Genomic DNA, 20,305 nt, shown 5'->3' with positions numbered 1-20,305 from the left:
TTACCTCCTGTAACTGCGTAATTGCTCCTTACGCCTATTAGCTCTCCGGTGCCGAGCATCTAGGAACAACTCACTGCTGGCGTCCGGATCACACTCCCTTGTCTCCTCCCCACTGGTCGAAGGCTCAGGCGCCTCCTGGTGGCCAACCAGCCTCTCTGCGCCCTGCTCGGAGTCGGAACCCTGTCCAGGGTCCTCCAAAGCCGACTCATAGGGCCCCTCGCTGTCGGAGTCTGGTGGCAGCTCCAGCGGCTCCTGCTGGGCCACAACAATTATCCAACACACTATAGGTTTTTAAGAAGAGTTTGGACAACCATTTGTCTGAAATGGTATAGGGTTTCCTGCTTGAGCAGGGGGTTGGGCTAGAAGACCTCCAAGGTCCCTTCCAACTCTGTTATTCACAAGTGGGTGTCGTATCAGCAAGTGCTGCTATAGGTGGGGCTGGCTGATGTTTGAACTTTAGATTACCCCATTCTGCTTTGGAAGAGGGACATTAACGGAAGCCCAGTTGCCCTCTCACAGTTGAAATGAACTCCAGCCTACAGCTCATTCTACAGCTGCTGCCTAGACTTCCCATCAGTGCTTTCTGGAATCGATAAGAAATTATTAGAACTATCTTTGATGTGAATATAGGTGTGTTTTTTTTCCCCTTTTAATTTCCAGGCATATAATGCAAAAACAAAAAGCTTTGAAGACCCACCTTATCATGCCCGTAGTTCTGGAAATAAAGGGAAGGGGAAAGGGAAAGGGAAAGGTAAGTGATTAGTTGTTAAATGGTTTAAATCTTTGGTGGCTGGCAATATCTTTCCTGTAGAGAAAAATAAGGTGCCGAACCAGGTCAGTGCAAATCCTGCACAATAAAGAACTTGATAGGCTTCTGAGCACAGTTCAAGGTGCTCCTTACTTTAGCATTGGGGCTGGGTGTCTGAGGAACCGTCTGTGTTCTGACCCCCCTCGTTCCACGCCAAAGCACACTCCAAGCCAGAGATAAATTACAGCATTTAATTAACAGACAAACAAGTCCTTGGCAGCAACCCAGCACAGACAAGCTTGGGTAGCAATAAACACAGATAAGGCTTGGCAGCAATCCAGCCTGCCAAGCTCACACAAAGTTCTCCGACATTCGATTCTGTGTTGACTTCGGCAAAGAGGGACGTGTGCACAAGTAGCTTTTTATAGTCTGGAGAGGAGCCTAATGACCACCAGCTGAGTGCAATCACCTCCTGTAACTGCGTAATTGTTCCTGACGCCTAGTAGCTCTTCGATGGCGTGCATCCAGGAACAACTCACTGCTGGCATCTGGATCACTCTCCCTTGTCTCCTCCCCACTAGTCCAAGGCTCAGGCGCCTCCTGGTGGCCAACCAGCCTCTCTGCGCCCTGCTCGGAGTCGGAACCCTGTCCAGGGTCCTCCAGAGCCGACTTATAGGGCCCCTCGCTGTCGGAGTCTGGTGGCAGCTCCAACGGCTCCTGCTGGGCCAGAGCAGATAGCTAATATTCTAATAATTACTTTCTTGTTTACCATTAAACTTTCACAGACTAGATATTTAATGGTTTTAAGTAGCACTGAAAAAGATTTTTAAAAATACAATCCTGGCATGCTTACTTTGCAAACAAGGCGGCAATTCTTACTGCAAAAGGCACGTGTAGACATACTTTTTCTTCCTCGTGCAGGTAAGAGCAAAGGGAAATCTTCAGGAGCATCTGAATACAGCGAGTCTGAAGCTGCTGCGATGAAGCCCCCCAAACTTCGAAGTCTGGATGTCTTCTCTGGTTGTGGAGGCTTGTCAGAAGGGTTCCATCAAGCAGGCAAGGCAGTTTCGAAGGATGTTTGAGTGCATGGGAAGGGGGCATGAGCACATGGTTTTTACAGTAGAACCAACGGGGGTTTCCAGCCCTGTTTTATGGGATGGAAAAAATATTTTTGTGTACTTTTGGAAGCCAACCATCTAATATGAATTGTTCTGTTTTCATCATCCTGTTGTCTTCAGGAGTCTCGGACACGCTCTGGGCCATTGAGATGTGGGAACCAGCTGCGCAGGCCTTCCGCCTGAACAATCCAAGCACCACCGTGTTCACTGAGGATTGCAACGTCCTGCTTAAGCTCGTAATGTCGGGTGAGAAGGTTAACTCCCTGGGCCAGAAGCTGCCACAGAAGGGAGATGTGGAGATGCTCTGCGGTGGGCCCCCTTGCCAAGGCTTCAGTGGGATGAACCGCTTCAATTCTCGCACCTACTCCAAGTTCAAGAACTCCCTGGTTGTTTCCTTCCTCAGGTGACTGAAGTCAACGGTTGCGTTTCCCCAACTCTCCTTAGGCCAATCCTTATCCTATTGCACGTCCCCGCCTCCCAGCCTACTCGAGAGAATGTATGAGATCAGATCTATGTTGGGGTAGGGGAAGCCTTGTTGGGATGCGGATCTCTTGGGATAGGGGAAGACTTGTTGGGATACGGACTGGGTCTTTTGCCACAAGTTCTTGAGCAAGGACTGTGTGTCTGCTGTCCGCAAAGCCATTAAAACAGTGTTTCTCAACCTTGGCCACCTGAAGATGCGCGGACTTCAACTCCCAGAATTCCCCCAGCCAGCTCTGCTGGCTGGGGGATTCTGGGAGTTGAAGTCCACGCATCTTTCAGGTGGGCCAAGGTTGAGAAGCACTGCATTAAAACCTGGCTTTTCCGGCAGGCCTGGGGCTGTTGACCCCTTGATGGTGGTCCAGCCCCATCTGATTGCGTGTCTGTTGTGTTCCTTTTTAACTTGTTGTGTCTCATTGTTTTAATAATTCTTTTTTCATTCTGTAAGCCGCCCGGAGTCCTCCGGGATTGGGCGGCATAGAAATTCAATAAATAAATGAATGAATGAATGAATGAATGAATGAATGAATGAATGAATGAATGAATGAATGAATGTTGGGCTCAAGAGAGAGCATAGCTGACCCTCAGTGCTCTTCTCTTCTGCAGTTACTGCGACTACTACAGGCCAAGGTTCTTCCTGCTTGAGAATGTTAGGAACTTTGTCTCCTTCAAGCGTTCCATGGTGCTAAAGCTCACTCTGCGGTGCCTTGTCCGGATGGGTTACCAGTGCACTTTTGGAGTGCTGCAGGTATGATAGTCAGCCTTATTTTTTTATCTGAGGCTGGGATTGCACTGAACCATATTTGTGTGCTTTGCAGATTCACCTGAAGGCAAAGATTCCACTGGGTTTAGAGCTAAAAATTCTCTACCTGTATTTCCTCTGCAATATACTGATTCCTGGGTAGATAAATTTCATGTATCTGGACCAGTGGTGGGTTTCAAAAATTGTTCGAAAATAGGAAAATAGGATAACAAGGACAGGTGTGTAGTGGGAGATAGAGGGGTAATGATTTAGTACTATATAGCTCAAACCCCCAAGACGTCTATAGTTGGTTTCCCTATTTTTTAGAAAGTTAGATTACTGCTGGCATATTTTCAGATCATTGGTGGGTTTCAAAAATTGTTCGAACCTACTCTGTGGGTGTGGCCTCCTTTGTGGGTGTGGCTTGCTGCCCATGTGACCGGATGGGAGTGGCTTGCCGCCCATGTGACCGGATGGGAGTGGCTTGCTGCCCATGTGACGGGATATGAAGATGCCAACGACACTTGTCAGGACCACCTTAAATTACCCCACACACAGCACTGGCATGCATAAGAATATGATGTAAACTTGTTTTTTAAAAGGCATCTTTGGTTTGCGTTAAAACAACTTCAACACACGCAATGTTCTGATTGCACCACAAACACAGTAGTCATCCTTACCTTTCACAGAGGCACTGTGAGTTTTATAAATATGAGCATGATAATGTAGAATAATCATATCCAAGGACCAGTGGTGGGTTTCAAAAAATTTTGGAACCTCTTCTGCAGGTGTGGCCTGCTTTCCGGGTCCACTGGTGGAACCTCTTCTAACCGGTTCGGTAGATTTGACGAACCGGTTCTACCGAATAGGTGCGAACTGGTAGGAACCCACCTCTGATCTGGACAGTGCTAAATTGAGAAAGCTGATCTAGGAACTTTCATGGGGCTGTCATGATTTCTCAAGTCGATCTTGACTCCAGATGACTGCAGGTTCAGACAGTTTTCTTGGCAAAAATGTGGAAGTGTTTGGAGGGATTTTCCCCCAAGATGTTTTTCCACTTTGCAATCTAAAATTGTGAGGGGATGCTGGCCACCCAATTGACTTTTATGTCTAAGGGAGAACTAGAACTATCCCTGCTTCTAATCTAGCATTTTCAACCACTATACAGACTGGCTCTCAAGCAGTTTTTTTAGGGGTTGTTTTACAGACTCTGTGTTCAATTATAACAAGCTGCAAAAGAAAAGCTAAAGAAAGCTGATTCCATTGCCTGGATTATATCTCCCTGTCTCCCCTGGGACACCTGGCTGTTGTCTGTTGCCAGTATTTGGTCTAGTCTGCTCTTTGTCTGAAATGTCTTTCCCCAAGTAGCATGTCTAGCATGTATATCACAGACTTCCAGTGGACTGGAATTTTAGTTATATACTTTTTTATTTTCCATTTTCATAACATACAATCACACGTATACTATACATAGCCAGTATCCTATTGTATTAAGTAGTAATTACATCAGTTCCTTTTGTCATCAACGCCCAGAAAGATTAAAAACCCATTATTAGCTCTTCTGCTCTCCATTCACCTCTTTCTTCTACCTGTCTCCTACCTCCTTTCTTCCCTCCATCATCCTTTCCTACTCTACTTCCCCTTCTTTTCTCCTTCTCCTCTCTCTTCATTCCACTCCTCCTTATCCTCCTCATCTTCCCCCCTTACCCTCTCTCCTATCCCTCTCTTCCCATCTTTCTTCTCCCTTCTATTTCCCACTCTTCCTCTCATTGGTGTATTTCCACTTCCATATCAATATACTTGGCATATCTTAGTTTTAAAGAAAAAGTAAGAGAAGACAGTATACACGTGCAATCATATTACATTAAAATCTAACACCTCTCGTCAAATCTAATATACATCCCCCCCCCCCCAGCCTTCCCTCCCCTGACTTCCCAGAACCCATACCCATTCCAGTGGACTGGAATTTTAACATGTCAGTGTTTTAACGTGCTCTACATGGGGCAGCCCTTGAAGAGCATTCGGAGACTTCAGCTTGTCCAGAATGCAGCCGCGCGAGCGATTGTGGGTGCACCTCGGTTCACCCACGTTACACCTATCCTCCGCGAGCTGCACTGGCTGCCTATTGGTCTTCGGATACGCTTCAAGGTGCTAGTCGTCACTTATAAAGCCCTTCATGGTATTGGACCTGGGTACTTGAGAGACCGCCTGCTGCCAATCACCTCCAATAGACCGATTAGATCCCACAGATTAGGCCTCCTCCGTATTCCATCCGCTGGCCAATGCCGTTTGGCAACCACCCGGAGGAGAGCCTTCTCTGTGGCTGCTCCGGCCCTTTGGAACGAGCTCCCCATGGAGATTTGAACCCTCACCACCCTCCAGCCTTCCGCAAAGCCCTTAAAACCTGGCTATTCCGACAGGCCTGGGGCTAATGAGTCTTGTCCCCCCCCTCGAATGGTATGGTTGTTGTGTGCTTTTAAACTATGATATTGTTTTGTCTGTCTTTTTATTCCTTATTTGTACCCTTCCCCCTTGACTTGGGTTGTGAGCCGCCCTGAGTCCCCTTCGGGGAAAAGGGCGGCATAGAAATTTAATAAATCTAATCTAATCTTCCTTTTTTTAACTAGTATTTTATGGAACTAGGAATAGCGGTTACCATGCTAATTCAGTACAGAATGTTATAAAAGATTGGTTTGTTAAGAGAAAATACATCCTCTTCCTCAAATAACTTATTTTCTTCTCCTCGATTTTTCTCTTCCCCCTTCATCTAGGCTGGGCAGTATGGAGTTGCTCAGACCCGCAGAAGAGCCATTGTCTTGGCTGCAGCTCCTGGAGAGAAACTCCCCTTGTTCCCCGAACCCCTGCATGTCTTCGCTCCCCGAGCCTGCCAGCTCAGCGTGGTGGTGGATGATAAGAAGTTTGTTAGCAATATAACAAGGTAATTGCCAACTCCCAGGTCTTGATGGGGTTGCTTTCCTTGGGGGGCTGGAGAATGGGGCCAACAGTCTTGCAAGAAAGGGAAGCCTTTGCCCAGGTTCGCCTGGTGCGTCAATGGCGGCCCTACTTGGATCGGGGTGCACTTCAAACAGTCACCCACGCCCTCGTCACCTCAAGGCTGGATTATTGCAATGCACTCTACATGGGGCTACCCCTGAAAAGCGTCCGGAGACTACAGCTAGTCCAGAATGCAGCCGCGCGAGCGATATTGGGTGTACCGAGATACACCCATGTTACACCTGTCCTCCGCGAGCTGCACTGGCTGCCCATTGGTCTCCGAACTCAATTCAAGGTGTTGGTCATTACCTTTAAAGCCCTACATGGCTCAGGACCAGCGTATTTGCGAGACCGCCTACTGCCACATACCTCCCAACGGCCGATAAGATCCCACAGGGTGGGCCTCCTTAGGATGCCGTCAGCCGGACAGTGTCGGCTGGCGGAGCCTCGGAGGAGAGCCTTCTCTGTGGCTGCTCCGACCCTGTGGAATCAGCTACCCCCAGAGGTCCGGACCTCACCCACCATCATGGCCTTCAGAAAAGCTGTTAAAACCTGGCTGTTCCGGCAGGCCTGGGGCTGTTGACCTTATTATGTAGGGTCCAGCCCCGATCAGAACGTATGCGTGTTGGGGAATTTTTAAAATTATTTTTATTTTATTTTGTTTTTCTTTTGTTCTTGTAAGCCACCCGGAGTCCTCCGGGATTGGGCGGCCTATAAATCTAAGCAATTGAATTGAATGGCTGGGGGGTCTGTTTTTCATGAGCCAATGAGCCAAGGTGGCGCAGTGGTTAAATGCAGCACTGCAGGCTACTGCTAGATCAGCAGGTCAGCGGTTCAAATCTCACCGGCTCAGGGTTGACTCAGCCTTCCATCCTTCCGAGGTGGGTAAAATGAGGACCCAGATTGTTGGGGGCAATATGCTGACTCTCTGTAAACCGCTTAGAGAGGGCTGAAAGCCCTATGAAGCGGTATATAAGTCTACTGCTATTGCTATTCATACAAATGAAAGATAATGCTGAATAGTTGGGCGTCCCGACCTATCTGGAAAGCTCTTGTAACGTTATGCAGAGTCTGCAGAGCTGGCTAGAGAATTCTGGGAGTTGAAGTCCACAAGTCTTAAAGTTGCCAAGTTTGGGAACCACTGCGTTATGGAATTGCATCGTATTTTAGAAAAAGAGGAGAATCCAGTAACAATCAGCATTTAAGTTAAGTTTTTTCAATGTACTCTAGGACTTATTCGGGCCCATTCCGAACCATCACGGTCCGGGACACCATGTCTGACCTTCCCGAAATCAGGAATGGAGCGTCAGCACTTGAAATCTCCTATAATGGAGAGCCACAATCCTGGTTCCAGAGGCAAATTCGGGGCTCCCAGTATCAACCCATCCTCAGAGATCATATCTGCAAGGTATCTACTCTTACAGAGTTTGTCTGGTTTGAGTGGGTATGAGTTATCTTTAATATAGTGCACTGAAAGCAGAATTTCCTAAAATCAAGGACTGTTTGAAGCAACCGTTATTTGCATCCAGGAAGCCCCCCCCCCCCCCCCAAATTCCAATCTTAGAGTAGTAATGCTACTCCAAAACTGAGAAAATTACATAGAGCGAGATGCCGAGAGTAATGATTGTCTGTCTGGTCAAAACATAAGAAAATTATATTATTGAATAATTCCATATTGGTCTGCAACCCATTACCTGCTGGGTGATAGAAAGATCATTTTTACTCTTAACCTGCAAGAAAAATTGTAGAAAAACTTCCAACGTTTTATCACACAAAAGGAAACAAAATAATAATCGGGCAGTTCCCCCCGCCCTCCAAAAAAAAAAACCCACTACCTGGTATCTTGTGTTCGCCTTCCCTTTTCCCCTCTCCTTAGAAATTTCATCACGTTTGTGCGTACCAAGTTTTCCCGAAAATAAGATAGGGTCTTATTTACTTTTGACCCCCGAAATAAGTGCTTGGTCTTATTTTCGGGGAGGCCTTGTTATTTTTTGACGTGCAGGAGGCGGTGAGCAGAGGTGGTATTGCAATATTTTCGGGGAGTGCTTATTTTAGCGCATGCGCTCAAAAGTCCAATTGGGCTTATTACCCGGGGAGGTCTTATTTTCAGGGAAACAGGGTAGTACATTTAATCGTGACCCGACAAAAGCGCGAACGTCATAAGCGCGCCGACAACACCGCGGCGCTAAAACCGCGATGTCAAAAGCGCGCTGACAACAGCGCGCCGACAGAAGTGCGATTTAAGGTAAGGGTTAGGGTTAGGTTTAGGGTTCTGTTATGGCGCGCTTTTGTCGGCGCGCTTTAGGGCTAATTAGTCACTCATTCGGCGCGCGGTTTTGTCACCGCGCTTTAGTCACCGCGGTTTAGTCAGGCGCGCTTTTGTTGTGCGCGCATTTGTGGTGGAACCACATTTAATATATTGTAGGCTCAACAGAGATAGGAAGGGGGCATCCCCAGCGCTAAGGGTTAACTGTGCTTTGTCTTAACTAGGATATGAGTGCATTGGTAGCTGCAAGGATGCGGCACATCCCACTGGCCCCAGGTTCCGACTGGCGTGATCTGCCCAACATTGAAGTGCGCCTTTCTGATGGCGTAACCACCCGTAAGCTGCGCTATACGCACCACGAGAAGAAAAACGGGCGGAGCAGCACAGGATCTCTGCGGGGGGTCTGCTCCTGCGCTGAAGGTACAACACCTGGCTTTTCTGGTTAGAAAAGGATGGTTTGACGGGTCAGCCAAAGAATATGGCCATTAGCTCTTCAAAATAGAATAATAATACCTTAAACCGCTCTTTAAAAAACCAAAATGGTCAGAATCTCACTGGATCTCTATGTTCTCCCATGCAAACTTCACGAAATTTGCATCTATGGATTCTGCTGACCCCTTTCTAGTCAGCCCAGATTTAGAAGTTGGTTTTCAGCAGGACATCCAGTCCAACAATTTTTTTTTAAAGAGCATACTTTTTGTTGCTAACAAGAATTGCATAGCCAAAATGAAGTAAGTCCTGCTCAGTGAGAAGGGGATTCTTACTTCCCAAATCCCACAGATTAGGCCTCCTCCATATTCCATCTGCCGGCCAATGTCGGCTGGTGACTACACGGAGGAGGGCCTTCTCTGTGGCTGCTCCGGCCCTTTGGAACGAGCTCCCCATGGAGATTCGGACCCTCTCCACCCTTCGGGCCTTCCGGACGGCCGTGAAGACCTGGCTGTCCCAGCAAGCCTGGGGTTGAGTTCCCCCACCCCACCCCCACTCGAATTTGCTGTGTCTGTTGTGCTTTTAAATTGTTCGTATTGTCCGATTGTTTTTGTCTTACTTTTTGTAATTTCCCCTCCCTTGGCTTTTGTTCAGCCGCCCTGAGTCCCTCCGGGGAATAGGGCGGCCTACAAATTGAATAAACTCCAAACTCCAAATACTTACCCTTTCAAGTTCTTGCTACATTCCAATTCGGTTCTGTTTTGTACCTGATCTCGCAAGGCTGGGGAAGTTTTTTGAAGCAACGGAAATCAGCTGGTGTTTTGGCTTAGATTTACCTGGGATTTTTTTAGATTTACCTGGTGTGCAACTATAACCCCCTTTGCTCCTTCCTTTAGCTTGGGTGTGGGAAGGATTCCCCGGTGCTAGTAGTCCTACTCCTGCTTCTGATGGAGCAAAGAGAGAGCAAAATGTCAAAGGAAATCCCCAGCCATGCTTTCAGTGATAAGTAAGCTGAATTCTATTCAAACTCCTCCAGGCAAGGCATGTGACCCTGCAGACCGGCAGTTCAACACCTTGATCCCTTGGTGTTTGCCTCACACGGGGAACCGGCACAACCATTGGGCAGGCTTGTATGGAAGGCTAGAGTGGGACGGATTCTTCAGCACAACGGTCACCAACCCTGAGCCCATGGGGAAACAGGTAAGCGAAGGGAAGGGGCCTGGAACGAGCCCAGTGGCTCATCATCATCATACTGATATTCCAGTGTATTCCCCATCCTATTCCCTTGGTATGTACTTTCTTGCTTGTAACATCTCTGGCTTTATAGGAAGGCTACATTAACAATAGCAATAGCAGTTAGACTTATATACCGCTTCATAGGGCTTTCAGCCCTCTCTAAGCGGTTTACAGAATCAGCATATCGCCCCCACAGTCTGGGTCCTCATTTCACCCACCTCGGAAGGATGGAAGGCTGAGTCAACCTTGAGCCGGTGAGATTAGAACCGCTGAACTGCAGATAGCAGTCAGCTGAAGTGGCCTGCAGTGCTGCACCCTAACCACTGCGCCACCTCGGCTCCATATACATTGAATGCTATTAAGAAAGGCAGAAAACGCAGCGGTGCAGACGGTTTTAGGGGCCCCTAGATCCATCCATGTAGCATCACTGTTGCCTGAACTGCATCGGTTGCCAGTTTGGTTCCAGGTCGAATTCAAGGTGTTGGTTGACACTTTTAAAGTTTTTGGCATGGGTCCAAACTACCTTAGGAACTATCTCACTCCAATGGGATTGACCTACTCCATTTGGCCCGGAAAAAGAGACATGTTCAGATGCCATCGGCCGAGGAATTTTGGCCGGCAAGGTCCAAAAGGACCTTTTCCGCCATGGCGCCCATCCTGTGCAATATCACGCCCCTTGAGATGAGATGGGTGCCCACCCTTTGACCTTCTGAGAGGGCCTGAAAACCTGCTTCTGCCAACTGGCTTGAAGCGCCAATGGGAGTGCCCCATTCTTTTTCGACTCTGGACAGTTTACAGCATAAAACATTAAAATCATAACATAAATATCTCAAAAACAATCCAGGTAGTATATTAGAAAAAGATCCCATCTCTACCCTGCTTACATAGTGGTCCATTTTTATTCAGTTTGTTGTTAATTCTAATGTTTTAACTTTTAATGTTCAATATTTTTAATGCTTTTAATCCTTTCCCCCTGGAAACAGGCAATTGACCACAAGCTGGGCTCTTATGGGCTCTCACCATTATTCTTAATGTCCCTAGGCTTTGAGCAAGCAAAGCAAGTAGTAATCAATAGAATGAGGGACATGGAGTTCCAAGAACTAAATAGGTTGCCTCTCCACAGTAGGGACAGAATCAAACAGGGTGGGTGGGAATCGGCAAGATATCTAAATGACCTGATCTCCCCAAAACAAAGAATCGCTTTCTTCAGAGCCAGATTTAACCTTCTTCCTTCAGCACTCCTCCAGTGGAAGATATTTCACATGTTCTATTACACTGCGAGCTATAGAGTTTGTAGGTCTGCACATGTTCTCCCTTTATTAGAGAGATTGCCAGGGAGGGCAGACCATTTTTATCTAGGCTTCCTCCTCCAGGACACTAACCCGGTTACCACGTATGTAGTGGCAACGTTCTGTGTGGCTGCAATGGCCATAAGAAAAAAAATTGTCTACAGAAGTATAGTACCATCTTGTACCAATTATCTGGACATACCTCTGACAATCTTTGGACCATTATGTTATTATCCACTTTTAATGTCAATACTTTTTAATTATATTTTAATGTTAGTATATTTTAATATAGTATAAAAACTAATGTGTATTGCTGGTCTTTGACCGTAATAAAGATTTTACTTACTTACTTAATGCTTTTAATATTCTAATTGTTTTCTAAAAAACTTGCTTTCCTAGTGGGCTGAGGGCAATTAGAAGATGATATGGTATTTCTGTGCTTGAGGGGGAAAAAAGGCCCATATTTATTGTGGAGGAACCTGGGTGACTCAACCATAGCTCCAAATATAGTAGTTAACTACATCTCAACACAAAGCTGCCAGTGACTCTGCTCTCCTTCTTCCAGGGCCGTGTGCTTCACCCTGAACAGCACAGAGTAGTGAGTGTGCGAGAGTGTGCACGGTCCCAGGGATTCCCCGATACTTACAGGCTCTTTGGAAATGTATTGGACAAGCACAGGCAGGTAAGTAGCTGCCTTCCTAGGGAAGATTTCTATATGTAAAATGTTCACTGGAGTTTTTTTAGAATTTGAACACTCTCTTGTTCTGTTGCTCTATCTCTTAAGAACATTTGAAGAACACTTTCCTCCTGTAGCAATTTTGAAAATGTTTTGCTATTGTTTGTAGTTGTTTGCAAGTCAGCCTTAGAAAATAACCTTGGGGAAATATAATAAAATAAAGGATTTTCTTCTAGGGATAAACTCCATTTCAATTGGCTGAACATAGTATTTTCTTAGACACCTCAAAAACGGGAAAAGATCCTTAGTTTGGATGGTTGCTCTTTATTAAGAGCCACCAACAGCGCAGCCTAAAAACAGAAAAAGTACAAAAGTGGCTTTCAGGAATGTATTGGGATCAATTGACATATGTTTTTTTTATATATATGAAAGAAGCAACTATCAATGTATCACTCAAGGATGAAAATATTTGCCAGGAGAGATGTATAAATTACAGTGTTAACATTTGTGATTAGATGAAGAAGGCTCCCCCATATTTTTGTACTCTTTGATACCAAGGCTAAGACACCTCCGATAAAATGTAGTACATTGTCACATAATGCTGTAAAAGCATCAGTCTGTGGGTTGGTTCCAGAGATGGGTTCCTACCAGTTTGCACCAGTTCGGTAGAACCGGTTCGTCAAATCTACCAAACCGGTTAGAAGAGGTTCCACCAGAAAGCAGGCCACACCTACAGAAGAGGTTCTAAAAAATTTTGAAACCCACCAAACACACACACAGAGAGAGAGAGAGAGAGAGAGAGAGAGAGAGAGAGAGAGAGAGAGAGAGAGAGAGAGAGAGAGAAAAAGAAAGGAAGAAAGAAATAAAGAAAAAAAGAAAGAAAAAGTGAGAGAGAGAGAGATGAAAGAAAAAAAGGAAAAAGGGACAGAGAGATAAAAGGAAGGAAAGAGAGAGAGAGAGAAAGAAAGAAAGTGGCCGGCAAGCCACTCCCGCCAGGTCACATGGGCGGCAAGCCACTCCCACAAAGGAGGCCACACCCACAGAGTAGGTTCGAAAAATTTTTGAAACCCACCACTGGTTGGTTCCCAGATAAAAGTGGGTCTTTGAACATATATCAGGGCTTTGATGCAGTGAAGGGAAGAGAGGTGTTTCTTACCTTCCTTGGGATCAACTTTGTTCACAGTGCAGGATCTTTCCCTTTAGTGGCCCTGCAGCCAGAGTAGGGCTTTGCCATATGAGGCCTCTTGCTTTTCAGGCAGAAACGGTGCGTGTAGCAACTCTTCACCCTTGTTGTGCTTTCTTTGTGCAGGTGGGAAACGCAGTCCCTCCCCCTCTGGCGAAAGCCATTGGGCTAGAAATCAAACTGTGTGTGTTGGCAAAAATGAAAGAGGATGCCACAGGTACGTTATTGGAATGTTGTTGAGCTTATTTGAAAAGGGACATTTGATTTCTGTACTCAAGAGCTCAAGCGGTTTCGCACTTGCTGTGAACCAGGTAGCACAACTCAATCTGGTCTATAAATTAGGATTGTAGTTCTTTTGTGCACCCTATGGAGTCCTCCAGATAGAACAGCTAAGTGAACTTTGTTCAAAGTTTGTTTACTGTTCTGACCCCACTCGTCCCACACCAAAGCACACTCCGAGCCAAAGATAAGTTACGGCATTTAATTAACAGACAGACACGTCCTTGGCAGCAAACCAGCACAGACAAGCTTGGGCAGCAATCCAGCATAAATAAGCTGTGGCAGCAATCCAGCCTGCCAAGCTCACAATAATGTTCTCCAACATTAGTTCCTGCGTTGACTTCTGCAAAAGGGGTGTGTGCACAAACAGTCTTTTTATAGTCTGGAGAGGAGCCTAATGACCACCATCTGAGTGCAATTACCTCCTGTAATTGCGTAATTGTTCCTTACGCCTATTAGCTTTCCAGTGCCGGGCACCTAGGAACAACTCTCTTGGCTCCTCCCCACTGCTGACGTCCGGATCACACTCCCTTTGTCTCCTCCCCACTGGTCCAAGGCTCAGGTGCCTCCTGGTGGCCAACCAGCCTCGAGGGTCCTCCACATCCTCCAAAGCTGACTCATAGGACCCCTCGCTGTCGGAGTCTGGTGGCAGCTCCAATGGCTCCTGCTGGGCCACAACAGTTTACTATCTTAGAGGGGTTGGCATGGAGGCTAGAAACATGGTGGCCCTCATCTGAAATGCTTAATAGTTTGAAAGTACTGTAGATACCGAGATGCACTTGGGAAGCCTGTAGGAAGGAAGCCACTTTCTTTCCAACAAAGAGTGAGAAGCTGATCCGTAGCTTTCAGACAACTCTATTCTCTGTACATGAGAGCTTTAATGTGCATTTGGTTTCCTTGACTATCTAGTTGTTTTTGTTTCTCTACAGATGCCATCAAACAGGAAAAGATGGACACTTCAAATTAATTTGTAAATTGCCCATCTGCTGCACCTGAACACCCAAACAAGCACTGATAATTTTTAATGTTCTTCTGTTATTTTCCCCGGTTTATTTTCTTAACCTCTGGACATACTGAAAAAATTGTTGGAGGTTTTGGTTTGTTCAGGGTTTTGGGTTTTCTTTGTGCGTGTGTGTGTGTTTTGTCTCTCTCTCCTTTCGAAGCCTGTGTTTGTGAACAGTGTGTGTCCACTTGGTTGACATTCTGAAACTGTTTCAATGTTCCCGCTGCCATTCTCAAATGATCAACTGTGCAGTGCCTCTCCATGTGTGTAAGTGCGTGCGTGCGTGCGTGTATGAGTTGGGGGAGTGGAGAATGTTTTTATTATGCATTGTATTGAAAAACTAATCAGCCACTTTATACAAGTGGAAATAATACTTTATGTAGTTTTTATATGTTGTAATATTTCTTCAAATAAATCTCCTATAAATTATTAGAGGGGCCATTGTTGTTGTTTCCCCCCCCCCCAAATGATTGTCCCCTGTTGCATTTGATTTGGCTAATGCATTTGAGCCGAGGTGGCGCAGTGGTTAGGGTGCAGTACTGCAGGCCACTTCAGCTGACTGCAGTTCAGCGGTTCTAATCTCACTGACTCAAGGTTGACTCAGCCTTCCATCCTTCCGAGGTGGGTGAAATGAGGACCCAGACTGTGGGGGCGACATGCTGACTCTGTAAACCGCTTAGAGAGGGCTGAAAGCCCTATGAAGCGGTATACAAGTCTAACTGCTATTGCTATCTCGTTGACCAAACTCTGATCATTAAGTGAGACCTAAAGGGCTGCATCTTACAAATTTCCGTCGACTTCCTCATTTATTTTGCTTGTCGGAAGTTTGTTAGGACAGTTGCAAATGAAGATCATGTGACCCTGGGAAATTCCAACTGCTATAAATATGAGCTGGTTGCCAAATGCCCAGATCACAATCACGTTACCCCAGGGATGCTACGACAATTGTGTGATGACCAGTTGTAAGTCATTATTTCAGTGCTGCTATAAGTTCAAATGGTTATAAGTTGAGAATTACCTATAATGGGTTCAAACTCATGCCGGGGCAACCACTCTGAACCATATCTCAGGCTCAAAGGAAATTGTGCAACTGGAGTCTGAAGAAATCCAAGCACCTTTATCCCACAAGCTTAGCGTTGCAGCCTTGGTGCCCCTTAGAAGAAATTAGGACATTCACGAGCTGTTGCACAACGATCTCTGGATGTAATAAGAGCAGAAAAATAGGAGGGAAGGAGGGAGGGAAGGAAGGGGAGTAGGAGAGAAGAAACGAGGGAAGGAAAGAGGGAGGGAGGGAAGAAGTAGGAATGTTGTAAGATAAGATGGAGTTATGGGATGTCAAGAAAGCAATCTTCAAGTATATTGTCAACTGTAGGGGAAAATTGTTATAAATACATATTAATAACAGTTATGAGATCATATAATTGTGAATGTATATATGAAATTGATAAAATAAAATAATAATAATAAATAATTTTAAAAAAATAAGAGCAGAAAAATATCATTTTAAAACCTAACGGGGTTCATCAGATATATGAGATATACCTATGTAACAGGTCGGTTCACTGACAAATGCACGCTCGACAAAAGCACGGCAACGAAACCGCGGCGACAAAAACCGCGAGTTTGAAATCACGCCGACGAATGAGTGCAGAAGTGTGCCGACAACAGCGCGCCTTCAACGAACAAGTAATAACAACCGAATAACCCGAAACCTAACCCGAAACGGAACCCTGAACCTAACCCTTACCTTAACTGAAATCGCGCTTTTGTGGGCGCGGTTTTGTCGGCGTGTTGTTGTGGGCGCGTGTATGACGCCACGGTTTTTGTCGCCGCGGTTTCATCGGCACGCTTTTGACGTGCGCGCATTTGTCAGGTCACGAACCCTGCCACAAGAAGTGATTGCAGAATTAACAGTGATCAATCACAGCAAGGGATAGATAGTGATATCTCCCACTTACAAATCTAACACTGTTATGAGGGGGGGGAATGTAATGCATGTAATGATTTGGTATAATGGTTAAGGAGCCAACCTAGAAACCAGAAGACATGAGTTCTCATCCAAACGTAGGCACAAAGTCAGCTGGGTGACTTGGGGTTCACTGTCAGCCCTAGGAAGAAGGTAATTGTAGAGGTTATACAAAGGTTACGTACAGACATGCGCAGCAAACTGCCATGATCTCAGTAATCGGTTACCTCAACATCTATGACCTCACCTAATTAGTAGAGCCAGCCAGTACCAGGAACTGTCGTGTTGTTGTGTGAGATTCTACCCTGGCTGGGATGGTCTTAGGGATTGACAAGGAGAATAAGCCAATAAGATGCTGTTGCTACCTATGCTCTTGCTTTGCTTGTTAAAACTGTATAAAAGCCAAATAAACTCTGCGTAAGGCAGAGAGAGATTTTGGACACCTGTGATAGATTTCTGAGACCAACAGGTAATGTCAAACCACTTCTGAAATGATGCCAAGAAAACTTCAAGAGAGTTTTCTTTTTAGATAGATAGATAGATAGATAGATAGATAGATAGATAGATAGATAGATAGATAGATAGATAGATAGATAGATGATAGATAGATAGATAGATAGATAGATAGATAGATAGATAGATAGATAGATAGATGATAGATATAGATATAGATATAAATTTTTATTTTAAACACATAAACACATCAACAAAAACAGACACATGACTTAAAACAACATAGGAACAAGAAGTTCCATCGTATATCATACAGCAGTTCCGTATCAGTTTCTTTACCATTAGTGTTTTCCCTTCTATACATTTCTATCTTGCATTCATGGTCTCCTTATTCGTTATCCATTTTTATGTACTATTCTATATTTATTTATACTTAGCTATTTATAACCAAATATTGTTCACCTATATTGTGCTTTATATTCTTACTGTCATTTATTCTCTTACATACAATTATAGGTGTACATTCACATAGTTATTCTTTTTCTTTGCCATTCTTATACTATACTTATAAAAGGTTATCTTATAAAAGGTTATAAGGTAGTTTGGATTGCTTTGTTTACTATCCCTAGCGCCTGTTGTAACACCACCTTATTTTCTCTTTCTTTTCTCTCTCCCTTCTCTACTTCCTTCCTTCCTCCTCTCCTTCCCCTTCTTTCTTCCCTTACCTCTCCCCTACACCTACCCTCTCTTCCCCTTCCTGCCCTCTCTCCTTCTCTTTCTCTCCCTTCCTCCCTCCTCTCCTTCTCTTTCTCTCCCTTCCACCCACCTCTCCTTACCTCTTTCTTCTTCCCTTACCTCTCCTCCACTCTTCCTCTTCCTTTCCTACGATCTCTCCTTCTTCAAGAGACTTTTCTAAGCAGTCACCAGTAGTCAACACTGACTCAAAGGCAGACACACACACCTCAACATATGTGATCATTATTTTAAATTGGCCCCATAAACTCTCTGGGTTAGGTTCAAGTTTCGGTAGCCATGAACTCCTGAGCCATGGCTGGATTTATGTCCAGAGAAGGCAGATTAAAGTCTTCCACTAGTACTAGTTTGGGAAACTCCATCCTGGAGGAGCTCAGGTAGGAATGTTGCTATAAAATAAGAAGGCCAATATAGTGGCAATAGTCCCATATATTCCCAAGGCATAATCTCATCAATAGATCCTCATAACCAGCTATGTCTAGAGCAGCATTTCTGAAAGTCACCATCCTTTTGGTTGCATCCTCAAAATCCAAAGGTTTCCAAAAGAAGAATCACCCCACTGTACTCTTGGTAATGCACACTAGATCCCCCTCTCACAGCATTGGAGTTAAGCATAGGGAGTTGAAGATGGACATTGGGATTAAGGAAATTTAGTTTATGCATCGTGTTGAGTCAGCTTCATGTTGGCATGCTCATGAAACTACAACTGGCTAGATCTCCACAACATAATGTGGGAAGTTATCATCCAGCCCTCTCCCAGAAAAATGAAATATCCTAGGAAATATTGAAAAGGCAGAATATTTCTCTGGATGTGAAAAGAAAGAAACATGTTTTAAAAGACAGAATAGTTGCCTATAGCTTTCTGCCCATCCCCAGCTAATGGGCCATTAAGATGGCCAGGCTAGCCCACTTTACATAATAAAGACTTCTCCTCACTGCAGCTGTAGGGGGAAGGGATATTACTCAACTGACCACAAGGCAACTGAGAACTCATCACAGCCTAGAGAGTAGTCCCCTGCATGGCACCATGGGAGTCTGAAACCAGTCAGAATACATTTCTTACACAGGAACAGGAAACAGAGAGGTGGGACTAAAAGCCTAGCAAGCCCCTCCCTCAGCCCTTCTCTTCTTCTCCACCAACATTGAAGCATGTGATCCCCTTTTCTGTTCAGGGCTCAAGCCATGTGGCCCTGTCCAACAATAAACCATCTTTCCAAGCAGCCTCCATGTCCCCAGTGTCTTCTTCCCCACTTGGAGCTGAACCCAAAAGGACATTTCTTTCAACAATAGTAAACCCAACCCATGGTTAATATACCAAAGTCACCCATTTGGTTAAACAAAAACTAATTAAAGTGCATTATGGTTAAATTCAGTGTGAATCCACTCACTGTGTGACCACACGTGTTGTGGCCCAGCAGGAGCCATTGGAGCTGCCGATGGCGATGAATCCTATGAGTCGGCTACGGAAGATGTGGAGGACCCTGGGCAGGGTTCAGACTCAGAGCAGGGACTAGAGAGGCTGGTTGGCCCCCAGGAGGCGCCTGAGGCATGGAGCAGTGGGGAAGATCAAAGGGAGTTTGTCCCTGACGACAACGAAGGGCGGAGAAACGGAGGCAGCAGTTATGGAAACAGACTCATAAGAGATAATCAAGCTCAGGTGGTTGTGGCTTGGCTCCTCCCAAGAGAGTATATAAGAAGAGACTTTGGGAGGAGTCCTTTTGCAGGACACAACCGTTCACAGCAAGCTGGAGAAGCTGTTGTTTGTATTGTATCTCTTGTCTCTGGGAGTCTGAGTTGCTGCCAACGTTTTGCCTGTGAGTCGTGTGTGGGCTTTCAGCCAACAGGATTGTAATTGCTGTGAGTAAAGCACGGCTAACAGTAAGCCTTTAAGCCGGACCGGGGGGGGGGGGGGAATCAGAACACATACGTATATTACTCAGGAACCAAAAATGAACGATGAGCAAACGTTAACTCATATAGAGTATTTTGTAGTTCAGTGGTGATGCCAGAATTTTCTATTCATATATTTCAAAGCAGTCCCAGTGGATTTAGTATGTTCTTTCAATCACATGGAGAAAAATAGTATGCGTTGGTTTGAAATAAATAGCATGCAAAAGTATCAATGCAGAGAACTAATATTTTGAGTGATTCTCAGAGAACTGAGATGGTACGTCTTCAGACAGCAAATGGCAACTGCTATTTGGGAGTGATGAAAGAAATGTCCTTCTGGGTTCGGCTCCAAGTGGGGAAAAAGACACTGGAGACACGGAGGCTGCTTGGAAAGATGGTTTATTGGTGGACAGGACCACGTGGCTTGAGCCCTGAACAGAAAAGGTGATCACATGCTTCAATGTTGGTGGAGAGGAAGAGCAGGGCTGAGGGAGGACTTGCTAGGCTTTTTATAACCCGTTCAGTCCCACCTCTCTGTTTCCTGTTCCTGTGTAAGAAATGTATTCCGATTGGTTGTCAGACTCCCATAGGGCCATGCAGGAGCAACTCTCTAGGCTCTGTTTTGAATCCAGGTTTGGTTGAGTTCTCAGATGCCATGTGGTCAGTTGGGGCCAATACTATCATGTTTTAATCCCATCCCCCTGGAGCTGAAGTGGAGAAGCCTTTATCATGTAAAGTGGACTAGCCTGGCCTTCTTAATGGCCCATTGACAAAGTGGGGATGGGCATGAAGCTGCAGGC

General features: G+C 45.4%; 1 protein-coding gene across 1 annotated transcript in view; it reads left to right on the top strand.

Annotated features, from left to right (window-relative positions):
• Positions 1-14,872, top strand: part of DNMT1 (DNA methyltransferase 1) — a 60,215-nt gene extending 45,343 nt beyond the window's left edge. The window contains exons 24-34 of the mRNA XM_087710948.1: positions 661-751; positions 1,670-1,804; positions 1,987-2,269; positions 2,953-3,094; positions 5,860-6,026; positions 7,313-7,490; positions 8,573-8,768; positions 9,814-9,977; positions 11,868-11,984; positions 13,288-13,378; positions 14,370-14,872. Of these exons, the coding sequence (XP_087567074.1) occupies positions 661-751; positions 1,670-1,804; positions 1,987-2,269; positions 2,953-3,094; positions 5,860-6,026; positions 7,313-7,490; positions 8,573-8,768; positions 9,814-9,977; positions 11,868-11,984; positions 13,288-13,378; positions 14,370-14,407 (1,602 nt within the window). The 3' untranslated portion in view covers positions 14,408-14,872. The remainder of the gene's footprint in view (positions 1-660; positions 752-1,669; positions 1,805-1,986; positions 2,270-2,952; positions 3,095-5,859; positions 6,027-7,312; positions 7,491-8,572; positions 8,769-9,813; positions 9,978-11,867; positions 11,985-13,287; positions 13,379-14,369) is intronic.
• The last annotated feature ends 5,433 nt before the right edge of the window (positions 14,873-20,305 follow it).

The sequence above is a fragment of the Thamnophis sirtalis genome, unplaced genomic scaffold, assembly GCF_051295495.1.
Source record: "Thamnophis sirtalis isolate CommonGarterSnake01/CBP01778 unplaced genomic scaffold, rThaSir2_p1.2 scaffold_3, whole genome shotgun sequence".
NCBI lineage: Eukaryota > Metazoa > Chordata > Lepidosauria > Squamata > Natricidae > Thamnophis > Thamnophis sirtalis.
This window is presented reverse-complemented; position numbering and strand designations above follow the sequence as displayed.